This window comes from Marmota flaviventris, chromosome 19 (genome assembly GCF_047511675.1).
Source record: "Marmota flaviventris isolate mMarFla1 chromosome 19, mMarFla1.hap1, whole genome shotgun sequence".
Classification (NCBI taxonomy): domain Eukaryota; kingdom Metazoa; phylum Chordata; class Mammalia; order Rodentia; family Sciuridae; genus Marmota; species Marmota flaviventris.
Genome location: NC_092516.1, coordinates 33895648 through 33919097, shown reverse-complemented (window position 1 = coordinate 33919097; position 23450 = coordinate 33895648). Strand labels below are relative to the sequence as shown.

At 43.6% G+C, this 23450-nt stretch overlaps 2 protein-coding genes across 5 annotated transcripts in view; one reads left to right on the top strand and one right to left on the bottom strand.

Annotated features, from left to right (window-relative positions):
• Positions 1–708: 708 nt before the first annotated feature.
• On the bottom strand, positions 709–10958 carry LOC114078713 (speedy protein E4A-like). Its single transcript, XM_071605500.1, has 7 exons — positions 10602–10958; positions 6618–6950; positions 5727–5785; positions 5037–5122; positions 3064–3232; positions 2797–2901; positions 709–1054 (listed from the first exon to the last, which is right to left on the bottom strand). Exons 1-6 carry the CDS (start codon positions 10627–10629, stop codon positions 2842–2844), a joined length of 735 nt encoding a protein of 244 aa, XP_071461601.1. The 5' UTR covers positions 10630–10958; the 3' UTR covers positions 709–1054; positions 2797–2841.
• Positions 10959–17391: 6433 nt separating this feature from the next.
• Positions 17392–23450, top strand: part of LOC139702956 (caspase recruitment domain-containing protein 11) — a 72634-nt gene continuing 66575 nt past the window's right edge. For 3 of the 4 annotated variants that reach the window (XM_071605738.1, XM_071605739.1, XM_071605736.1), the window contains exons 1-2: positions 17398–17647; positions 18601–18665. The gene's annotated coding sequence lies outside the window, so the exon portion shown is untranslated. Of the gene's footprint in view, positions 17648–18600; positions 18666–23450 lie in introns of all 4 variants that reach the window. The other variant, XM_071605740.1, reaches the window with a different exon arrangement.

Below are 23450 nucleotides of genomic sequence, written 5' to 3'. Positions count from 1 at the left end.
AAAGTCCTCCCTGTTTCTGCTTCTAGTTTCTAGTTTAGGGTTTGCCACCTTATCTGTTGTTTTCCTGTATGAAAAGCAACTGAGGATTCATTTTCAGAGTTAAGAAATTTGGTTAATTAACAAGAACCCCGTTAATCAACAGTGTCATTTGACAGCAAAGAAGCAGTCCAGACTGACATGATCACATGCATCACGAAGGTGAGAAGGTGTTTATCTTATGTTAAGTTTCCCCAAGAACGTGCTGTGCTGTGCTCTTCAAAATCATGAAGCACATGTGTTCTCCTAAAATACACACCCTCTTTAAAATGAAGGACAATTGTGTCAAGGCATGTTGAAAAAGGACAGTTCATTGTTCACAACTAAATAATGAAGACTAAACATCAAATGAAACTTTATATGTACAGCAATTCCGGGTACTACAACTGAACTAAAATATAATAGATATATAAATGAAAAAGATAACAAGAGGAAAATCTCTATTAAAAAGTGAAAATACTTGGGTACATATAACAGATAAAACACCCATCATATAACTGATTAGGAACAATATGTTTTCAAAGCAATAACTATCTTAAAATTATTTAAAATCAATAGAGTAATAATTCAGTAGCCAACGTATTCAAAATAAACCAATAAAATGCAAAATATGTAGCAAAAGTATAACAATACTATGGTTCTAATTTCTTGTTTAAAAGTAATTCCCTCTCCACCAGAACCCCTGCATGCCATCTTCAAATGGTCCTAGACTGTAGTAACTGTATATAAAAAGTAGGACTCTGACATTTTACCTCAAGGATGATTTGTATTCAACACTCTAAAATGTAGGGAGTGATTCAGGAAACCATGGAACCAGAAGAAACCAGTTTCTCATCATTCCCAGGGGAAGTATCCCCCCTACCCCCAGCTCCCAGGATTACAATTCTAGCAAACATGCAGCTGTTCTAGAAGAGTCTTGGTTCTTCTGGACTATCTATACAGAGGTTCTTCTCTTCCTTTCTCATGACTCCCTGTGTCCCCATAGACATTCTGCTGAAAATGTGTCTCCCCCAGTGATCTGGAAGGAAGAAGGAGTTGTTAGACTTCATGGACCCAGTTCTCTAGACGTGAAGGTGAGTTACACACTGAGCCAGCCCTAACTAGAGCTTAGACCAACTTACAAACCTTTATCTCTGATCTTCCATTCTTGACACCAGCTCTGAACCATCTTTTTAATTTTGGTTCTCATACTTTACTGACCCCAACTCTAAAAGGTGTTTCATATGTTTCATATGGTCAGGCCCAGAGTTCTGCTTCATTGCAAAGACTTGAGTTGATTCTGCTGGTGGATTAGAGCACACTAACGGAGACTTGGCCATAAGTCACATCCTGGTCCTTGCCAATGACTTCACATCTGAACTGAAAATCAATAACATATCAACATCGAGGACCAGGGTACCAGTTGACTGATCCCTATCTAATCCCTAACAATTCCAGATAATGTCTGCTCCTAACTTGACTGCTTGCACATGATTTAAACCAAATCTTTGCTTTATGCTTTACCCAAATTTGTAACTCTGATGTATTGCTTGTAAGAAGATGCCCTGATATTTCTTAACCTGATGTGGTTCTGACAAACTTCCTTGACCATGAACTTGAGGGGGAATGATATCTTTGTGGGAGAGGAGAGTTTCATCCCCCAAGCAGTGAATCAGTGGACAGAATACCTTCAGGAGTTAGTTCTGTCTGTAAGCCATTTGTTTGAAAGCAAACTGGGATGAAAATAGAGTTAATGAAAATTATCTTCATTGTTGAATATGTGAATAGTTGCATGGAATATCCTAACGGGGCACATTCACATTGTTCTAAATTAATCTTCATACTTGGGGGCTGGGGTTGTGGCTCAGCGGTAGAGCACTCGCCTCGCACGTGCGGGATCCTGGTTCGATCCTCAGCACCACATAAAAATAAATAAATAAAGTAAAGATATTGTGTCTAACTAGAACTAAAAAAAAACTCCATACTTGGTATCCTTAAGGGATGAATGGTCCAAAATGAATTAAAAAGAGAGGGTAAAAAGGCAATTAATTTAGGGCTAGGAATATAATATAGATAGCTCAATTGGTAGAGAGCTTGCCTTGCATGCACAAGGCCCTGGGTTTGATCCCCAGCACACACATACACACAAAAAGGCAATTAATTTATAGGGGGAGAGGGGAACTCGTGGCTATTTCATGGGATATTATTCACTTTAGACAGAGATATTTCATCAAAGCTGGCATTTGGGCCCAACTGGTTTGGGTTAAGGATTGTTAGCACATGTGTGCCTCTGTAACAATTGTTTTTTCCTGAGGTCTGGCTGAGCAGCCTTATAGCACCCACTAGTACATCTGTAGTTTGTGGCTTTGAGGCTGTGAAGCTGACCGGGAGATTCAGATTGTGTGTGCATGTTTGTGCTGTTGCATGGTGTGTAGAGGGTGGCTGTGGGTGGGAGGTGACAGGAGTAGGTCAGCAGTTGGGTTCCTTGGATCTTACTCTTTTTTTTTTAATACTTTTTTTTTTAAGAGAGAGAGAGAGAGAGAGAGAGAGAGAGAGAGAGAGAGAGAGAGAGAGAGAGAGAGAGAATTTTAATATTTATTTTTTAGTTTTCGGCGGACACAACATCTTTGTTTGTATGTGGTGCTGAGGATCGAACCCGGGCGGCACACATGCCAGGCTAGCACGCTACCGCTTGAGCCACATCCCCAGCCCATTGGATCTTACTCTTATCATAGACAATAAATGTCCCTGTCATCGGGCCATGGAAACAGAATTTCATACCTCCTCTCAGGCCAATGACCTCAGGCCTCCATGGACCTATGACTTCTAGGGATTGAGGGTACGATCTCGGCCCCACACCCAGAGTTCCGGATTGTAAGTTTGAATCTGGAAAGAAAAAGAACCCCAACAAAAACTGAAGGCTGCCCACTCCTTCCCTGTGCAGCCTGCAGAGTTTTCTCTGCAGATCCCACCTGCAAACCCCACCTTTCCGTGTCTCTCCTATCAGCCCATCCCTCTCCCCCCACAAGCACACACAGCACCACCCACCTCCTCACACTCCTCCCTGGAAACCCAAGTGTTCCAGCCCATGGAACGGATGAACTGATAGCGTAGCTTGTGGAACAAGGGACGCTGGGCGTGGCTCTTCCCATAGAGGAAATGAAAGATGCCTTGTTTAGGAGCCTGGTTGTCCTCTTCCATATCATTGGCCAGGTAGCTGGGGAAAAAAAATCAGGTTGCTCCTCAGGGATACAACCAGGAAGGACCTCCTCCTGAGGTCAGATTCCCCCAAACAAGGCCAGGCTGACCATCTTTAGACAAGACCGCACCATCCCTATCCAGTGTTATGGATGATCATCCCTTGGTCCAGAGGCCCCTGATAGAAGCCTTCTGAAGGGGGGGCCTCTCTCACACCCTGAGGCTGAAGATAAACCTGATGCTGGAGCACCTGAGGCTCCTTCCTGCCACCCACACCCAGTGCAGTTGACATCAGTTTGCACATCTCTATCTTCATCCCCCTCCCTTCAGTTTCTTCCATGTGCTCATATCTATGTCCCCTACCACAGCGGGGTGCCCCTCTGCTTTCCTCCCACCATCCCTGATAATGAATCCTGACTGGCTAAGAAGCTAGGAGTGTGAGTGAGCACACCATACCCAGGTAGTATCCAGGCTTGTTCCTGACTCTGGATAATTTCTCTAGTCATTCCTTTCCTACCAATTGGCTAGCAGAGGGTCTGGTTCATATGTTTTTTTAATTCAACAAGACATTATTATCTCTCTCTTCCCAAGGTCCCTCTTCCTGGCCACAGAGAATACACTTCATAATGTTCTGTTGAACAGACGAATGAATGAAATCTTTATCTATAATAAATGCCATAATGACCACTTCATAGACTCAATGCTATAAAATAAATTCTTGCAAGATCAAGATCAAGATAATTGAGCTGAGTGTCTTAACAATGTATGAATATTTTGATAGGACCCTGCCTTCCTAAGGTGTTCCATCCAATGGCATTAGGGCAAGGAACAGGGGAGATAAGAAAGTGTAAACTGAAATAAAATATTATGGCCTTAATCACTTCCAGGGTGCAGTAGCTTACTGATCAGGAAGCACAGCACAGACTGTGGTGTTTTCTTTTGTTTTTTTTTCAGACAGAATCTCTCTCTCTGTTGTCAGGCTGCTGTCCTAGGCTCCAGTTTCCTCCCACCTGTGCTTTCTAAGAAGCTAGGAGTGTGAGTGAGCAAGACCATACCCAGGTAGGTTTCAGTGTTTTAGTTGATTTGAAGGATAGTTCATTTTCTTTAGGTACAAATGTGTGGAGTCAGCTCGACAGGAAACACAAGGTGATGGGAGAGAAGAGGGAATTTGGAAGGAACAGTGAAAGAAAGTCAGAAGGAATTTAATGGTAAAAGGATTTAATGATGGAGAGATTATAGAGAAGGCTAAATGCCACACGAGGACTCCAGTTTTGTTCTAGAAAGCCATGAGCAACACAGTTGCTGAGGAGGACTAAGAGGGGGTTGCACCCAGGTTTGGAAAGATTTTCAGGGAATACATAGAAAACTATGAGCTGAGGGATATCCACAGGGAGAATTTTACAGTGGACCAGTGCTGTGCAGACAAGACCTAAATTTGGCATCTTTCTTGGAAATTCAGAGGCAGAAGATAAATGTTGGTGTAGATGTAGGAAGAAAGACAGAGAGTAGTCAGATCACCGTCCCTCCCGACTCTCTACAGGATGTGCTGTCCTTTTCACCTCCTCCCAGGTGAGCTTTATGTTTCCCTTGATTTCATTTACTCTTTTAAACCTGCCTTAAGGTGGTTTGAGTGTTTGTTTTTAGTTGGAGAATTGTAAGAAAACTATATTATTATAATGCTATTTTTTTTTACCCAGAGCAAAAACAATAGAGGTTAAAAGGTTCAGGTCAGGTTAGTGCCCCTCTGCTTTCCTGCCCCTCTGCTTTCCTCCCACCATCCCTGAAAATGAATCCTGACTGACAGGATGAGGCCAAATACTCACAGAGCCAGAAAGAAGTGGATTCGTTGGTACTGCCAGGAGAAGAGGCCAGCCCGGCTAAAATAAGCTATGACCATAGACAGGAGGTACTGATACAGAGAGAGAGAAAAAAATATGTAGAGATCACACCCTGTAAGGGAAGGAATGTGGGGACAGAGGAATGGGAGGCTGGGGAAGACAGTGCCACTATTCAGAGAATGGTGCCTTGTAGGGTGACCAGCTTATCCAGGGAATGGTACGGGGAGACAATGTCAGTCGATGGCAAGTCAGAGAAGTCAGGAGGAGGGGTGGCCTAGATGTGCACTGGATGGCCATCTCTGAGGGGCCCTTCTGAGGTAGGACATTTAGGTCAGCTGTGTCAGGGGGGTCTTTGGTAAGCTGGAGAAAAGAGGGTCCCAGAGAGAGCTGAGAGGAGAGGATCCAGGAACCTCAGGTTGCAAGCAAAGAAGGGTCAGCCATGCAAGACTCTGGCCTCAGGCTCAGAACACAAAGCACCCAAGCAGAGGCAAGGTCCACCTGTCCTCTCTTCAAGAAGCTTCTAGGCTTTGAAGGGAGATGTTGATAAGTCACAAAGGGGCCAGGACCTGGGAGCATAGGAACTACGAGAAAGCATAGAGGACCAAGGGGTTAGAAAGCCCTCCCCATCCAGGCTGTGCTGGAGCAGGATCACTGCCCAGTGGAGAACAACCTCACCTTGTCAGACACCCTCAGCTTCTTGTCCCAGGCCAGGAATCTTTTGACAACAGGATCCTCTGTGAACAGAGCTCATGTGTTAGTCTGGAAACCAGAATGGGCTTGAGTGGGAGTGAGATAGAGGGGAGGGAATCAGGCCTTCTTGGAGAATATATATTTAGGGTTGGGGCCCATGTTTAAGGTGGATGAGAAGAGGGCAGGAACATTCACCTGCAAGGGACCGTGGCTTAGACCTGAGACTCCACAGAGAAGCAACTTAGTGAGGGTTTGGGTAACAGCCAGGTATCAATATGATTAAGAACTTAAACCTTGAGGGCCCAGGATTACCTCTGACTGCACCACCTCCGAATTAGAGACTTATTCAGGTCATTTTCTCATTTGATAGTCACATCAGAGTGGGAACTTGGCTTCATTTCCCACCTCTCAGGGATGAGGATATTTGGGGCCAGAATGTCAGCAAAAGTTCACTTTCAGGGGGACAATTGGAATCAAACTCTGTGATTCCAAGCAGGGACCTTTTTCAAAGATAGAATAACCTCTGTCATCTAAGGATCTCTGAGGGAAGATGGGTCCTGAGTCCTCCAGGCATGGGGAGTTCAGGGCTAGCATGACATCTTTTCCACTGGAATAGTGCAGTGACTATGTGTCATCTTGGCAACTCAGGAGGCTGAGGCAGGAGGATCACAAGTTCAAAGCCAGCCTCAGAAATGCAATGAGGCCCAAAGCAGAGACTCTCTCTCAAAATAAAAAATAAAAAGGGCTGGGGATGTGACTTAGTGGTTACATGCCCCTGAGTTCAATATTTAGTACAAAAAAAAAGTACAGTGAGTGGAAGTTTCCTTCTTGTGTAAAGAACTGGACCGGAGGGCGCTAATTGGGGTATCTCCCTACCTAGCAGCCTGGCAAAGACTTCATGGTGCTCTGGTTGCACCAGGTACACACGCTGTCTCTTTAACGTCATCTCGAGCCCACACAGTGTCTCCACATCCCAGGGGTGCTTAGGCTCAGGATCCAGATCCTCTAGTTCCTCCTGTGAATCAGATGAGCACTCCCTCTTCCTCTTTTGGCCAGAGAACCCACTCTGGAGGCCAGGTTCTACCCTGGGGTTTGAGTCCAAAAAGCCAGGCAGATCCTCCTCCAGCTCTTCCCCAGAATCTGATGACCATTCTGTCTTCCTCTTCTGGCTGGAGGACTGAGGTAGGAGGCTGGGTTCTACTGTTGGGGCTGAGCAAAGAAAGCCAAGTAAAGCTTCTGTTTTGGGAATTCAGCCTTTTATCATGTACATCCAATCCACCTCCCATCAGAAACCCTAACCTCTTCAACTATTGTTTTCTCCTTTGCTCATGACCATCTGTCCCTGATTCTCCTTGCCATCATCCCATCTCCCTGTTCCTCAAAAACTCTTGCTCATTATGGACACTTTCTCCCATAAAGAGGAGTGATCCTTCCTATGTTCCCTCCACCAGCTTCCTCCGCTTGAATCTCATCTCCTAACCCAGGTTGGATTTTCCTCCCCTTTGAGAGTTCCTTTTCAGAGCTCAGTCTGGCAGGAAAGGAAGAAGAATATCAAGGAAATTTGGGGAGAGAAGAAATGATAAGACCTCCCAAGAGGGAGCTAAATAGGTACAAAAGATCACAGGTACACTGAAGAGTGGGCTGGATATGAAGACTAGGTTAGGCAAAGTTCTTCTGCTGAATGTTTATTGGCCTTCACTGTGTTCAGTAATCTGTGCTGGGAGCACATCCTGTACCCTTAGGCATCCTTGATACCTGGAGACATGTTGAGGATCTAAAATCATAGAATATTCTATACCTGCTCACCCTCTCTTCAAATAGTATTTACAATGTCATGGTGCCTGTGGATTACCTGTAGTCTGCTTCTCAATTCCAATTATTCTCTAGTCTACCTTGCTAATTTTGGTATACCAGTATTGCTCTTGATCTAGAAATTTTACTACCACTTATTTGCCCTAAAGAACACATCACATGTATAAAGAGACTAATGGAAAAATCTCCCATGAAAGACAGTATTTTTTTCCTGAAAAGCCAGGGAGAGTGCATGGGATGTGACACAGCACCCAATGGGACTGGGGAACTCTTTCTGAACTTCCTACTCAGTCTTCTGCTTTCCTGCTGGATAGTCGAATCATGCTTTATGCTTCTGACCAAAACAGTGTAGTTAAATATATACAAAATGTACTATTTTAACCACTGTAAAGTGTAGAGTTCAGTGGCATTAGGTATAGCCATGTATTGCTCAATGATTGGGGTGTGTTCTGAGAAATGTGCTGTTAGTTGATTTCATAGTTGTGCAAACATGATAGAATACTCAACTGAGATGGCTGTGACATCACTGTGGGATATCATGTAATGGAACCAATTTGTGTAACTCCCCACTTCTGCTCCCACAGCTCCTGCTGACCACCATTCAACTTTCTGTCTCTGTAAATTTGACAACTCTCTGTACCACATCTGTCTTGCATACTGTGGACTCATACAGTATTTGCCCCTGTGTAATTATCCCCTGATTATTTAACTTTGTGCACTATTCTAAGACCCTACGTTGCTGGAGGGTGGGTCAGAATTCTTTCTTAAGGTTGAATAATAGTCCCATGCATGCTAGACTACATTTTTTGTACATCTATTTATCCCTCAGTGGACGTCGGGTTGTTTCCACATTTGGATTCTAAGTCTTTCTTTTGCCAGTGTTGGACCATATTGACAAGAAGTACATCTGTTATTCGTGCTGTGCTGGAAGTTTCATTTTGTATTTTAATGTCTTGCATGATGCTAATGAACCCAGGCCAAACAGGAGTAAAGTCAAGTTAGTTCATGGAACATGCTGGGAATGAGCATCCACCTTGTTTGGCTGTCATGGATGTTTGGCGTTGGATGAGGTCCCAGAGATCTTCCACATGACATGCAATTTCCCTGGCAGCTCCCTCACAGGCCTGTGCTGCCCACTGAATTTCTCCCTGATGGGAAAAATACTGTGCATCAGGAAGCAGGTCCTTCTACTGTAGAAGACAAATTGTCTGGCTGCTCTGTTTATACAATTTCCATTAATGATGCCTTCAACCCTCAGAACTGATTGGGTCCTCCCATAGCAAATTAGAAGTTCACACACTCCTTTTTTACTAGAAAGTTTTCAAGTACAGTCATGTGCCACGTGACAATGTTTTGGTCAATGATGGACCACATATATAATGATGGTCCCACAATATAAGATATTGCCTAGCAACTTAGGAGACATCATAGCCTCTGTAAGTACATTCTGTGACTTCCCACGTGATATATGGACTCATGGCACATTTTCACTCTTTATCCTCCTCGTTAAGTGATGAATGACTATTGGATCAATATTCTGTTATCACTAAAATTTCTTTTCTGGACCATGAAGATCCTGATTATTTTTTACCAGGATTCCAGTTGTAGTTTGCATATTCCTGTCTCTGCTGGCCACCTGGTCTAGACATGCTACAATTAAGCAGTTCCCATTCTTAAAAAATGTGGGTACTTTGGCCAAAAATTAAGTAAACTGCCCAGATACTGTTGGATATGGACCATTGCCGCTCCACTTCTGTTTTCCTCCTATGGATGCAGTCTGATACAACAATGACTATCATTGCACTGGAGAGATAAGAGCATAAGGTAACAGGGAGGAATACTACACTACAGAGGCTGCTGGCACCTAGCCTTAAATATTCTTATTGATGGACTGAGACACCACCCAACTTAACATTTTCACTGTTATAATTTCAGATTTCAAATCTCTGGTTTGAGAAGGCCACAGAACTCCTCTAAAGAAATCAAAATCAATACAGAAGGAAATGACCAGGAAACATTTTTGTGGGTAGGTGAGGTATGAACAGGGCTCTTCAGGGTAAGACTCTGACAGGCCTTGGATCCTCCCCTGATTGGACCCTCTGAACCAGCCTGCAGTCTTCTTATTGGGTGACAGCCCCCTTGCTTGACCCTGGAGTCCATGTGAATAGGAAAATTTCAGGGAAACTTTGCCCACCTCCTCCCCAGCAGGTTCTCCAAGCCTTGCTGAGTCTGCTCCTCTCACCTTCCCTTAATCTTTGGTGACTCAAGGTCTCTGGACTTTGAGGAGAACTACCCCTTCTGTCCTAAAACTAGTGAAATCCTTGGGAAAAAAGAGAATGAATGCCAAAGGCAGACTTTTGCTTCTTCTGCTCAACATGGATTCGCAGGATCCCAGCTAAAACACATTTTAAAAGAGGGAAAATATATGGAATAGCAGTCTTTAGGAAGTTAGATCCCTGAGAGGTAATTCCATCTCATTATTTAGATAAACAGTTTCCAATCCACAGAGCAGGAGGGGCTGTGGGGGAGCCAGCATTTTCCCTGAGCAGAAAGGACAATGGGTAGAGTTGGGTATCTAGGGAGACATGGCACCTGGAGGTCACAGTGCAGAGAATCAGAGAAGTATGGTTCAGAGGCTCCCATGCTTGAGATTTGTGAAGTGGGTACACAGTTTGAGGTAAGAACTGAGGCCTTGGCTGATTCCAGTTCCAGTTCTCTTCCCCATGTGGTTTCCTAGATGTAAAAGTGTGGCTTCCATTCTCTACATGATGCCAAGAAGCACCCAGAGAAATGTCCCCTGGAAGTTGGACTTACAGTCTCTGTGTCAGCATTGTCAACTTCATTCCTTAGTTAGGACTTAGACCCAGGTCATGCTCAGCAGCAGCAAAGGCTGGCCAAGAGGCTCCCAGCACCCCCAATCCCTTCTAGACTGCAGAACTGGACAAGCTCACATTTGTGCAGGGTGAGTTGAATGCTATAGAAGAGCTGCGGGCACGAAGATATCAAGATGGGTTATGTGCCCACTCATTTGGATGAGCCAGTACTTACTATTGAGGTAGTAGGATTTAGATGGCATGACACACAATGGCAGACTGCACAGCCTAATGATCGATGTGGTTACCTGCAAAGGGATGGCTATTTAATACAAGGTTTTGTCACTAAAGCATAGGAAAGTCATGGGGAATTCAATGACTGACATGATAACACTCTATAAAGGCATGGGATAGCATATGGAGGAAAATGCCCAAATTCTTAACCTGAGCATGCTCTATGACTTTGTGTGCTGCTATAATAATATATAGTTTCCTGCTGTGGATATGGACGAGTTGAGAGCAAATGTCAAGTTGTATAAAGCATAAACTTGATGAGGATTTTTATACACTTTGGACCATTGATTATTAATAGAATAATCTTAATAATCAGAAGGGGATACATGGAGTAGTCACAGGAACTTTTATAACAAGCAAACATTAAGTTTATTGGCTATTCCATACCAGATACACCAGCCTCTGGTCTGTTTTCTCCTTGGGCTGAAATGGTCCTGCTGACAGTTTTTATAAGGTCCTGAGGCTCACCTCCCGTGAACTGTCTCTATCCTCCACTCTTTAGCATAAGTAGTAATCCATCAGATCCCAGCATGGAGGTGGGAAAGGAGGATGGAGAATTAAATTTTTCAGCTAATAATCTTTTTTTTTAGAGAGAGAGAGAGAGAGAGAGAGAGAGAGAGAGAGAGAGAGAATTTTAATATTTATTTTTTAGTTTTCGGTGGACACAACATCTTTGTTTGTATGTGGTGCTGAGGATCGAACCCGGGCCGCACGCACGCCAGGCGAGCGGGCTACCGCTTGAGCCACATCCCCAGCCCAATTTTTCAGCTAATCTTGAATGAGAATATTTACACATGGAAGGACCTAGGGACCTTTATTGATTAAGTTTGTATCTGGAAGATCATCTGAAGACTCACGTGTTAAAGCCTTGTTCCCCACCATGGTACTTGTATGAAGTCGTGGGACCTCTATAAGGTAGAGCCTAGTGGAAGGAAATAAGTCACTGGGCTGAGCTGAGCCCTAGCATGGGATTGCTGGATCCCAACTCTTTCTTTTCTTTGCTCTTCTACACAATGCCCACCATGCTGTGCTCCTCACAGCCCCAAAAGCAATGAGTCAACCTATCCTTTTTTAAAGTCGATTATTTGAGGTATTTTGTACCATGAACAGAAAGATGACTAAATAATTAAAAATTATTTTTTCAGGGAACCTGTACAGAGACAGAATTCACAGATATTTGACCAAGAAGAGAAGGACTCAATTGTGTGTGTGTGTGTGTGTGTGTAGTGCTGGGGATTGAACCCGTGCTATATCCCGAGCCCCAGAGAAGAACTCAATTTTAAGGAAGACTCCATTATAAATGTTGGATGTTTAACTCAGATTCTGAATGAAAATTGCTATTTCCTTCATGAGAGTGATTCTCACCATATTTGATTGATTGTGTCAAAGCTAGAGCAGAGAAAGGAAGGATTAAATTAATTGAACTGCCAAAATGTGACTTGGCAAATACCAAGTTTTTGAAAGACTCCCTGTTCAGAATTTTGCATGTCCATGGTCAGAGCTTTGATTTTTTTTTCAGACCTTGATTTTTTCCATCTTTAAAATAGGGACCACAACAGTATCTACCCCAAGGACTTCTGTGAGGAGCCAGTGGGTTACAACATTTAAGGCATAAGAAGACCACCTAGAGACTATGTGGTTCCTATTGGGGATTTTCTATTTGTGGTGGGGGTATTGCCAAAATTTTTAATTCACTTCCTTTCTAATTTTAGGGTAGAGCTTCACTTCATGGATCCCTTGTACTTGGGTGAAACTAAGTGACTAATTCCTGCCAGAGAGTTGAGAATTCAAATCATGAGCTTAGCTTTCAGGGGAGAGTAATCCATTTCTGGTACTACAGGTGGAAAAAGCCCTGTTCTCTCTCTCTGGCACACCAGGATTTGAGATGGTGGCCATTTCATCAGGCTGTGTCCCTCAAGCATCCAAAGATTGACTGCCTGAACATCCACTATTGACACACAGCGTGCCCAAGGACTACACATTTGTTGTTAGAAGCCACACATTTATTCAAACACATGAACATGCTCACATGCATACACCAAATCACTTACATACAAACATGAACACATTCCCATATAAACACAACCTGCTCCTAAGCTCACAAGCATACTCAAATTAACATACTCACACATGAATACATCATTCATACTTAACATTATTTTCATAACCTAGTGTGGTTAGTCCATTTTTGCTACATATGACAAAATACCTGAGATAATTATCTTAAAAGAAGGAAAGGGTTTTTTGTTGTTTGTTTGGTTCATGGTCTAAGAGGTTTCAGTCCATGTCACTTGATCCTGTTGCTTTGGGCCTGTGGGTGTCCAGTATATATATTATGGCAGGTGGCATAGGAAGTCTGTTTACCTCTTGGCAACCAGGAAGCAAAGAAACAGGAAGGGGCCAGGGTCCAAATATCCCTTCAAAGGCATCCATAAACTTAAGTATCTCCAAAAGCAAGGCCTTATCTCCTAATATAGCTACTACATCCCAATAGCACCTCAGGTTGGGGAGGAAGGTCCTGCAGGGGCTCAGACCCTAGGACACAGATTCAGGATCCTGGCAGTGGAAGAAGATGTGAGATGCAGTTGGGACAGTAGACATGTTTTATCCAGAGATGGAAGCATCCTCGCCCCAAGTCTTTCCATAGACCTTTTTTATATGCAGGCCAAAGAAGGCGCAGTGCCAACAGGTTACATAGGTGAATGCATACAGCAGATATTTATGACCTTGAGTCCATATGCTGAATCAGGGTCATAAAAGATACTCATGACCTTGACTACATACTAAAACAGCTGGCTGAAAGTCTCAGTGAGGGAGCCTAATTATAGCCACCTTGGGTCTTCCATACACAAGCCTTCAATACGTGGGCCGTTGAGGAACACTCCAGACAGAAACCATTGCACTTTGTCCATTCTGATTTTAAATCATTACAGAAACTCAAAGTTTTTCAAATTGAGAACTGCTGGATTTTTCAGGTGATATCTGTCAATCAGCCCAAGTTACCTTATGGAGATTGGCTAGAAGACATCTGCTCTAAAAGGGGATTACAGGGAAAACAGTATTGTATGACACAAGTGCCATCAATAGTAAAGTTCCACTGGCTCTTAGCAAGGTGAGCCTCTGGAGCCGCAAGTCTGCGACTGTGCGTGTATGGTGTCTCTCTCATTCAGCATGAGTTTTTCCATGTGTGGAAATGTTTTTCAGCCTAAAAAATCAAATGTCGTTTCTCTTGATTCCTCCTTTACCAAGAATATAGATGGAGTGTTGGACTTCTGTTTGCTGTTTCTCTTTGGAAAGTGTTGAGAGTGTTGTGGTTAAGAGAAGCAGATGAGTAAAGAGAAATAAAACAAAATTCAGAAGTAATAGATTATAATCAGTCTCATTTTCAATTGTTTGATCTTTACTTAAACCTAACTACATCTCATCTTTTTTCTCCACAAAGCAAATCTAGTCAGGTTTTGAATCCAGGTTTGGGAGGTTTGATAGCAGAAGCTCAGAAACTTGGATCCATTTCACAAATCTCTGTGAAATCAGGTGAACAAAGACAATCATTGTTCAACAGATACAGAATGCAGCATTACGATCTTATCAGTGGAATCGTTTGGAGGGAATTTGGCAAAAAATATGAAATATTATCTGAAATATAAAAACTAACAGTGAAAAAGGAGAAATTATCAGAGACTTATGCTGACATATTATTTGGGTGACATATAAAACTAAGAATTATGAACAAACATAAACATAAGTGGCAGTGAATTAATAGAACAAGTGCAACAAACAAAGAGATGTATGTTATGTCATAAGATAAAGTTCAAGAATGTGAGTAAAAGAAACTTTACCAACTTGTTTGGGAAATGGGTTATGTTAGAAAGTATGAAAAGTTAATAATAGTTAATATAAAAATAATAATGATTGATTTGTATCCCAGAGTGGATCCAAACAGGGATCCAAACCAAAACCACCATAAGAAATCATTTCACTGAGGATGGCTATGTTAACATTACTCAAAATGGAAAACAACACATTTTGGAAATGATGCGGAGAAACTGAAACTCCCTTAACATTGCTGGTGGAAATTCGAATGGAACAGCTTGGTGGTTATTCAACAAGAACCACCATGTGATCCAGAAATTCCACTCCTGTGTATATACCCCAAAGAATTGAAAACAGGTACTTAAAACAAAGATCTGTACACATATGTTCACAGCAGCATGATTCACCATAGCTAAAGAGAGGAAACTAAACAAATATCCATCAGCAGATGAATGCAGAAACAAAATGAGTGTTATCTACATGACAGAATATTGTCAGCCTCAAGATGCTGGTATGCACTGATGTACAGAAATAGAAATAAAGATAGATATTGTATGTATTTATTGTCTCTCAGCTACAAATTCACCTTCTTTGCTTGCTCTGTGATCATGGAGTTGGTCCTTGTAAATCTCTCTCCTTTTACAACAACAATGCTAAACCTTGTCTGGAGGGAATGCTGGGGGAAATAAGGAATCTGATTCATTATCAGAAATTATTTCCTTTTGTTAGGCAAGGAAACTGCACTCAGAAAGTTGTGTGAGTCCCACAGCAATAAGTGACAACTGGAGCTGAATTGTGTGTCTATTGCTGGGGTTTCCCTCTTCACCTGCTCTGCATCTTCCTTCCAAGGTGGCCCCTCTCTACTCTCTCCCAGATGAGAGCACACATCTGGAAATCCTCATTTCAGAGCCTGGTTTTCTTTCCCATTCCTCACCCTGACCTGTTGCCCCATCTTGGTTCCCTGCTGGCTCATCCCAAGTGGATCTCTATTCCAGCTCCTGAACAAGGACTTATGTTTCTATAGCATCTGACACACCTGCATTGGCGTGCTGAGTGTAGGTGTGCTCTCTTGGCTCAAGAAGGCACTGGAGTGGGGTCAAAGGTTTAACCCACTTATCCAGATGGCCAGTGGCAACTCTGAGTATGGAGAATGTGACACCAATCATCGCCTACTTAATAACCTACAACTGTAAGTTTCTAAGGTAAAAAAGGAAAGCAAATCACAGAAAGGTTCCTGACTTACCCAACACCATAAAGACATTCTCTAATAAAAACCTAGTGGGGTATGTGGGATTTGATTTTTTTGCCCCATCTAAAGAGCATGTAATATTACTTTATGTTGTAATATTTTTTAAAACCTCTTCTGGAGTAGTTTGTAATTATGACATAAATGGATTTATTATTTAGATATTCTTGTGAAAGTGCATCTTTATATTAAAATATATTGTGTTGGTTATCCTGAGTATGTTATTATTTTTATTAACACCTTTAATTTTACCATATTCTTGGACATTGTTATTAGCATCTTATGGGTTTTTTTTTAAGATGGGACTGGGGGCGTGGCTCAGTGGTAGAGTGCTGGCTGAGCTGGGTTCCATCCTCAGCATTGTAAATAAAGAACTTAATAAATAAGAAATAAAAGATTACATTGTGCTTGTTGACAAAAAGTAGAGATTGTCTCTCTCCTCCCTTTGCAGAGGTTCTCCTTTAGAGAACTAGTCCTAGAAATATTTCCTGTCTCCCTTTGATTCACATCTAAATCTTTAAAAAAGTGGTATAAGCTGCTTGCCAGCATTCCAGCCAGGAATGCATTTCTAAGCCTGAGTCATCTCTCTAAGATGTAAACCTTGAGGAAGACAGCGTCTCTATGTCCCTGTCACCTTGGGAGTTTGGTGCAGGCACCCTACTCTGAGCTATATCTACCTGCTTGTCATAGAGATGTGAGAAGTTTTGCTTTTCGTTGGGATAAAGGCAAGAGCTCGGACGACCACCTCGATTACCAGATGAACTCAGGATGAGTCCTGTGAGAATGGCGAGCCCACGGTGCGTCAAGTGCTTTCACCCAGGACCAGCTGCAGTTTATCCTGAGCCCGGGTGCGCGGGCTGGAGGGTCCCTGCTTGGTATTAGAAAGGCGAGGCGTCCTCCTGCAGTCTCCTTAGTGGTTCGCCTAGGATGCGCATCACAGTCTGGCTCAATGCTTCCTCGGGATAAAAACGGTTGTCTTCACTTTCTGCATTTGTGCAGAGGAGTTTCTGGGTTGGCAGATTTTGTTTTTACTATTTCCCCCACCAGCTTTTAAGAACCAATTAGGCCAGAGAACTGTTGCATTATTTCAGCCCAAAATAGTGAGAACCCATTGTGCTTATGGTCTCCTTTTCGAGGATGGACATTTGTCCCTAACTCTAAACGTGATCTTCTCGGACAGGCACAGTCACAGGTGGTTCCTTTCAGTTGGTGTGCGCTGTATTTTTGCAGTTTGGGCACATTACTTGTGCGATCTGGAAAAGCTACGGTTTCTGTCTTCTTTCCCTTCCTTGGAGAGCATCGCTGGACAACTGCTGTAGCCTAGCCTTTGAGAAACTTCTGCAGGACACACCCTTCTTCGGTTTGTCAGAACATTGGTCCCAACCGAAGGCTCTGAGGAAGAGAGAACCTGGGCTCCCGGGACCAACCACACAACCGGCTGCTAGAAGCCGAAAGGGACCGGAGAAAAATGCGAAACCGAGCGCGGGGTTTGCAGCGGCCAGGGCTCTTAGCACAGCACCTCTTAACAGCAGGACGAGGCAGAGACCTTTGCATCATTCCCTAAGTCCGGCGGCGCGCAGACTTTTGGGAAATAGAGTCCGAGCAGGGATTCCGCAGGCTTCCGGCAGCGTCCTGCGCATGTGCAGTTCTCCCTGCGTGCGTGTTCACGCATGCGCCTCGCCGCGGCATCGCCCTGGCTTCCTGTCCGTCCAGGTGACCGCCGCCCTGGTTTTCTGTCTGGGGCCTCTGGTGACCAGGACCGCGGAGTCTGTGGGGTGATCGCCGAAGGGCGCAGGCTGTGTGTCCCGGAGTCCCCCCTGGCTTGACCGCTACCTCGAGGACCGAGCTCGCGGCGGAGGGCCCGAGGATCAAGCAGCAGCAGTGGCGGCAGAGGGGCTGCGCGACCCGGGCCGGCGCTCCGCGGCACGGTGAGTCCTAAGGGGCGGATCTGGGTCCCGAAGGGAGGCGCGGCCCGAGGTTGTGCGTTAGGTCCAGCCCCGACTCCTTAGTAGCAGAAAGGCCTGGCGAGGGCGAGGGCGGACATCCCGGAGCTGCAGAGACCCACGGGAACCGCCCGCGCCCGGGGTCGATGCTGTGCAGCTCTAGGAGGGACAAGACGCTCGGTGGGTGGGTCTTTGAGGACAGTGTACCTGAGGAGGAGTGGACACCGGCCTCATCTGGGATTTCTGGCTGTAGTCCTTTCTCCACCCCGACTCCCTTTCCTCCTCCTCCTCGTAGTGCTCCAGATGTCTCTAAAGGTCCATCAGCAACACTGTTCCTTACCGTTTGCCTCTTAGTTCTGCCTTTGTCGAGTCATGCAGTGTGGATCCAGGAAAGCCTTTTACTGCCTCGTTTGATAGAGGAGGACATGGTGGATGATTTGACAAAGGTTACCCAGGTGTTTTTAGGCACTTCTAGGCCTGGTTCCTTCTACTGTATTACATATAAGTTACTACATTTCTTAATAGGATATCTTTTTGAGCAGGCCACTCACATTTGTATGATTAAAGTCCCAACCATGGTGACTGTAAGTCAGAGAATTTCATGAATTTTCTGATCTTCAGTAGTTTGAAAAGTAAGAAAGTAAATGAGTTTTCTGTAGCAGAATTCCTTTTTTTTTTTAGCTTACATTTAAGGATAACACATTATTTCAATTAAATTTGACGTTAATTCACACTTATTCACCTCTAATTATGTGTGGGTTGCGAACATATAGGTAGGCACCATCCTGAGTATTTTCCAATCCCTTCTGAAAAGGCCTAATGAGACAGTCTTCCATATTGTGTCCTCAGAACTTTCTGGGTAGGTTTTTATGCAGGAGATTCCTGCTGTGACAGGTCAGATAACTTATAATGACGCTGCTTGCATTTTTCTTTCCCAGATCCGCCTCTGCTTTCACAATTCTCCATATTTTTCCGAGAGCAGCAGAACATGAGTAAATCCCTGGTGAGTTTTTCTGTTCATGTGTTTATTCTGTCCTGAGGCAATAAGAGTTCCAACTTCAAAACATGAAAATAGAAAGAGTCAAGATATAATCAAAATGGTAGCAATCAGCACTCAGCAGATTTTCTATATTCATATGTATAAATAGCATGATCCCTAAAGAGTTCTTAAAACCATAGTACATGTATGTCTCCTATTTTTGGCAAAAAAGTATAAATATCGTACATTCCTTGACTTACATTGACCATAAATGATATGTTTCCTTTCTCGTGGATTTTAAACATTTCTTTGATGTAATTGTGAATAGCCTTCCCAAATAATAACCTGTAAGCTGCTGCCACTGATACCTTACTTTTCTGTCATGTGAGCAGACAGCATAGTGCCCAGGAAGGACTCAGCACACACGATCTTTCTGGTGACTAAAACTTTGCCATATGGACATTTTGCTCCATGCAGGGATAAAGCCTGGATTAGCTGGAGGAATGGCTTCACCCTTAAGTGAGTCTAAGCAGTTCTTTCTGCAGGTTGGTCTGGGTTGCACAGCAGACAATGCAGTAGAAATCCCTGGCAGAGGTGTCCTCATTTCCCATTCCCATTTTATCCTGCCTCCCACGGTCTCCATTCTGTGCCTGACACTTCCCTCATCCTGTTCTGGTGAAGGTTGCCAGTGACCTAATGTACACTGGGTATTTCTAACATGCACACCCAGGGCTAATAGCCCATCGTTGTCTTAGACACTCTGCAGTCTCCCCTGTTATTTTTTATTCCATTTCTTTTGTTGCCCTCTTTTTGAATCTGAGGAGTTCTCCTGCTCTCTTCACATATTTTTCTTTTGCCTATAGCTCATGACTCTCCTTACTCCTGTCTAATCTCACCGTCCAGTGCTTTAACCTTGAGTCCATGTTGCTTCCCCAAGGGGATCAGATGCCTCTGTCCAGTTGCCTTTAGAGAATCTCCAAGGGGTGTGTCCAGAGGGTACCTCAAGCTTATAGATGCAGTGGATCCCCAAATCATCAATTTTGCCCCCTGCCCACCTATGTCTCCTATTCTTGCCCCTACTTATTCATTGAGGCATTGTCCAATCTGTGACCCTGTCCAGAAAAAAATGGGATCCTTTAAATTTCTCCATCTCTGTTGCCATGTGCAGTTGTTCCAGCATGTTAATTTCATATTCTAAGATTTTTATCCTTTCCCCTTACTCTCTCCCTGCCACCGTTGTTATCACATTTTGCGGGAGGATGTTTTTGTACTCTTGGAGAAACTCCCTTTCTCTGCTTCTACTTCTTTCCTTCACTAGCTCAAATGCACTTTCTGCCTTGAGAATTTCTCCTGAAACTTTAATTTGATCAGGCTGTGTGCATGTGGAAAGCTCTTCAGAGGCTCCCTGAGTGACTAGGAAAACAAGGTTTCTGTTAAATTGGAAATGGAGAGATGGTGGGAAAATCAGGTTTGAGAAAATTAGGTTTTAGCCATTTTTAATTGGTTCTGTTAACATGAGGTAAAGTGGTGATAGCAAGAGTGCAGGACATGTGTTGGGACTTTAGGAGACAGACTGGACTGGGAATCAGCATGGAAAACTGTGTTGGGAGGTAGACAAGGGGGTGAGTCCAGGACTCTCCCACATGCAAAGTCTGCTACCGAAGGAGGGACTGGGTGGGGCAAGAGTGAGAACTGGGAGCACGAGGTTTCAGAAACCAAGGAAATGAAAGGTTTGAGTGTGGAGGAGCAACTATGTCAAATGCTATTCATAGTTAAGCCTAAAGACAGAACTGGCCATGGGATTCAATTCTGGGGAGATCCTCTGACTCCTTGAGGATTTGTTTAGCTAGATCTGATTTGATTTAAGAGAGAGTGGTAGATTTGGTATATTCCTGGTTTTTGTTTGTTTGTTTGTTTTTTGTTTTGTTTTGTTTTTTGAGTGGGGAATTTGGACCCAAAATTTTGGGGGGAAAAGAGAAATTGGCCAGTAACTAGAGTAGGAGTTGAGGTCAAAATAGGATTTTTGTTTTGTTTTGATGGGAGGAATAAAAAAGGGTATGATCCACTAAAAAAGGAAAACCTTTGATGCATGTAGGAGAGGGGTGCACGGCTGGATGGTGGGGGGTCCTTGAGTCAGTGAGAGGGGACACGTTGCAGGCTTGGGCTGCAGATGTTCTGGGTGTTGTTCAGTGGTGGGGGTAGGATGTGACATTCCTGTGTGCTTCTTTCTGTCTTCTAGGAATTAGCTCATGAGGCTAAGGTTTAGGGGGAGAGCAGTCCCAGACTGAGGGAGCACACAGGGTCAGCCATCTGACTTCCTGGTATCTTCCTTCCTTTGCCGGAAAAGTCATTTCATTTCTTACAGTGTGGATGTAGTGTGGTCTTTGGGTGCTCCTGTCATTGCCTGATGCTTCTCAGCTGGATGCTGTGGAGACCAGTCCTGCCCCCACAGACACTTTTCTCTCCTCTGTTTCCTGAAGGATTTCCAAAGGCAGCTTCCTGCTTACTTAGGCTTGCTTTTCTGGCCCTTTTCCTCATCTAGTATTTTGTCTCTTGACTTCAGCTTTGGGGATGGGGTTATAAGAGGCACTTCTTAGCCTTGAGGAGCCCAGATGCTCCTTTGAGGAACAATCCATAGAGTAACTGGTAGCAGTAAAAGGGGTCTGTACTCAATGCCTGGGAAACTGAAGTGATGGCAAAGCAGAAGTCATGTTTATTGTGTTGTCAAGGTGCCATTTCTGTTATTCACTGAGGGGAAAGGCTCAGGGGATGAGGAGGAATTTCTGTGGTGGTAGTGTGATCGGCTTGAGGAGTCATAGAGGTCAGTCAAGGGGTTTAGGAGACTGCATGGGTGCCCTGAGCAAGGCTTCCAGAGGACCAGTAACAAGTTTCACTTCCAGAGCCAAGAATGAAGGTAAATACTGAGACTGACGAAAGATCTAACAGTGCTGTACCAGGTTTGGGTTTCATCCTTCATAGAATTTGAAACCTTTTAATTGGGAAAGTGAGTCGTCTGATAAAAGGATGTAACAAATAGGCTGAAATGTGTAAAGGATGCCATGAGGGGGTTCTGGGGGCGCTGCACAAGGGGGCTCGGGTTTCCAACTAAAGTGCCAGATGGGGAATGTGACGGTGTTTCCATGACCCGGACCCAGGTATGTCAGTCTGCTGATGTTTTTCTTAATCATGAATGGGGTTATACATTTGTTATAGCTGATGATTTAGTATCAATACTTTATTATTTCCTAAAATGAGCCAGGTGCAGTGCTGTGGTGCAGGCCTGTAGTCCCAGTTATCCCAGAGGCTTCTGGTTCAGATTTTGACAAAATGTATAATGTGGTATCCACTGACTACCGTCAGGTTCATGCAGAGCAGTTACAGTGTCCTAAAATCCTATGCCCCATGTTGTCTCTTGCTTAGTCCTACCGTCAACTCCTGTTAACCACTTATCTTTTTACTGTTTCTATGTTGTTGTCCCTTCTGGACTGTCAAATCATGGAACTGTACAGGAGCCTTTTCAGACTTGCCCATTTATGTAAAATGCCTACTCATAACATCCATGCAGATCTTTCTATTATGAAATTACTTTATTTTGCTTTTTTCTTGTTTACTGAGTACTCTTGAGCATTTTTAAATTTTTCTAGTTTGGTCATGTTGGTAAACATTTTCTTCCAAGTTGATCGTCTTTATATTTCATTTTCCAGCATTACCATATATTCTGAAATATTTTCATTTTGAGAAATGGAGTATTTCACCTTTTTTAACATTTCTCAGAATGAGAAAGCTTGCATGGATGGGCTTCCCAGATCCAGAGCATCCTATCCTTCAGTGTTCCAGTGCAGGATCTTAAACAGGTGACATTAGTGGTGGGAGTGGGAGGGGTTTGTCCTCTGGTTCTCATTTCTGGGAATCTTGACCTTCCCTCCCTTTCAGTGCTGCATGTGACATGTTCCTTGGTTGGGGTGTAGGTGCATACTGATGGACTCACTCTTGAGTCTGTAAAACTGAGAATGTTTGGCATGATGTACAAGAGCACTCTTGTTGGTTGGGCAGACCCCAGTTTGCAGTCCTTTGGCCTTGGGAGGGTTTAGCTGTTCTCTCCTCATCTGGTTCCCAGTGATGCACATGAGATCACTGACCTTTAGAGGCAACCAAGCTAACAGGCCATTTGTTGAATTCCTCTTGGTCTTTTTCATTTTATGGTCTTGAGGAATATGCATTTTCTCTCATTGTTTACTTAATGGAGTTCCAGTGCTTTACCTTGAACTCCTATCCTCCCCAGCCACTCCCAGAAAGAGTCTCAGAGAGGTAAGGAGAAGGCTCCTTCCCTGCAGCAGTGGAGGACAGCATTGCCTGCACCGAAATCCAACTCTGAGGAAGTTGTCCATTGAGAAGTTCACAAAATTATCCTCACCCTCAGGCCCATTGCTTTGGCTTTGGTGAAAACATAATTCGGTCCTGAGTTTTATTATTACAAAACTATTTCTGGAATAATATATCTAATAAGCACTTTTTCTTTGAGATGGGGTCTCATGGTCTTTCCTAGGCTGATGAAGAGTTCCTAGACTCAAGGGAGCCTCCTGCTCAGCCTCCCAAGTGGCTGGACAACAGGCATTCCTACCTGGCTAAGCAGACATTACATTGTACCCTTGTCCTATAAAACTGACCTAAAGCCCTTAAATGCTACAGTTCTGATTGTTTCTAACAATAGTTTATCTAGGTTTATTGAAACCCATTTATCAAAGTTATTCATTGTAAAACTTTTTTTGTTTTATGCCAGAGTAGGAACAGTGAAATTTTTTCTTTTGT

Bases quoted from the DNA above. Each gene is read 5' to 3' on its own strand.
- LOC114078713 (XM_071605500.1), bottom strand. From the start codon at position 10,629: ATGCCATCTAAATCCTACTACCTCAATA. The intron at 6,951-10,601 runs GTAAGTACTGGC...TTCTTTGCTCAG, and splicing joins TAAATCCTACTACCTCAATA to CCCCAACAGTAGAACCCAGC. The intron at 5,123-5,726 runs GTGAGGTTGTTC...TCTCTGTATCAG, and splicing joins AGCTGAGGGTGTCTGACAAG to TACCTCCTGTCTATGGTCAT.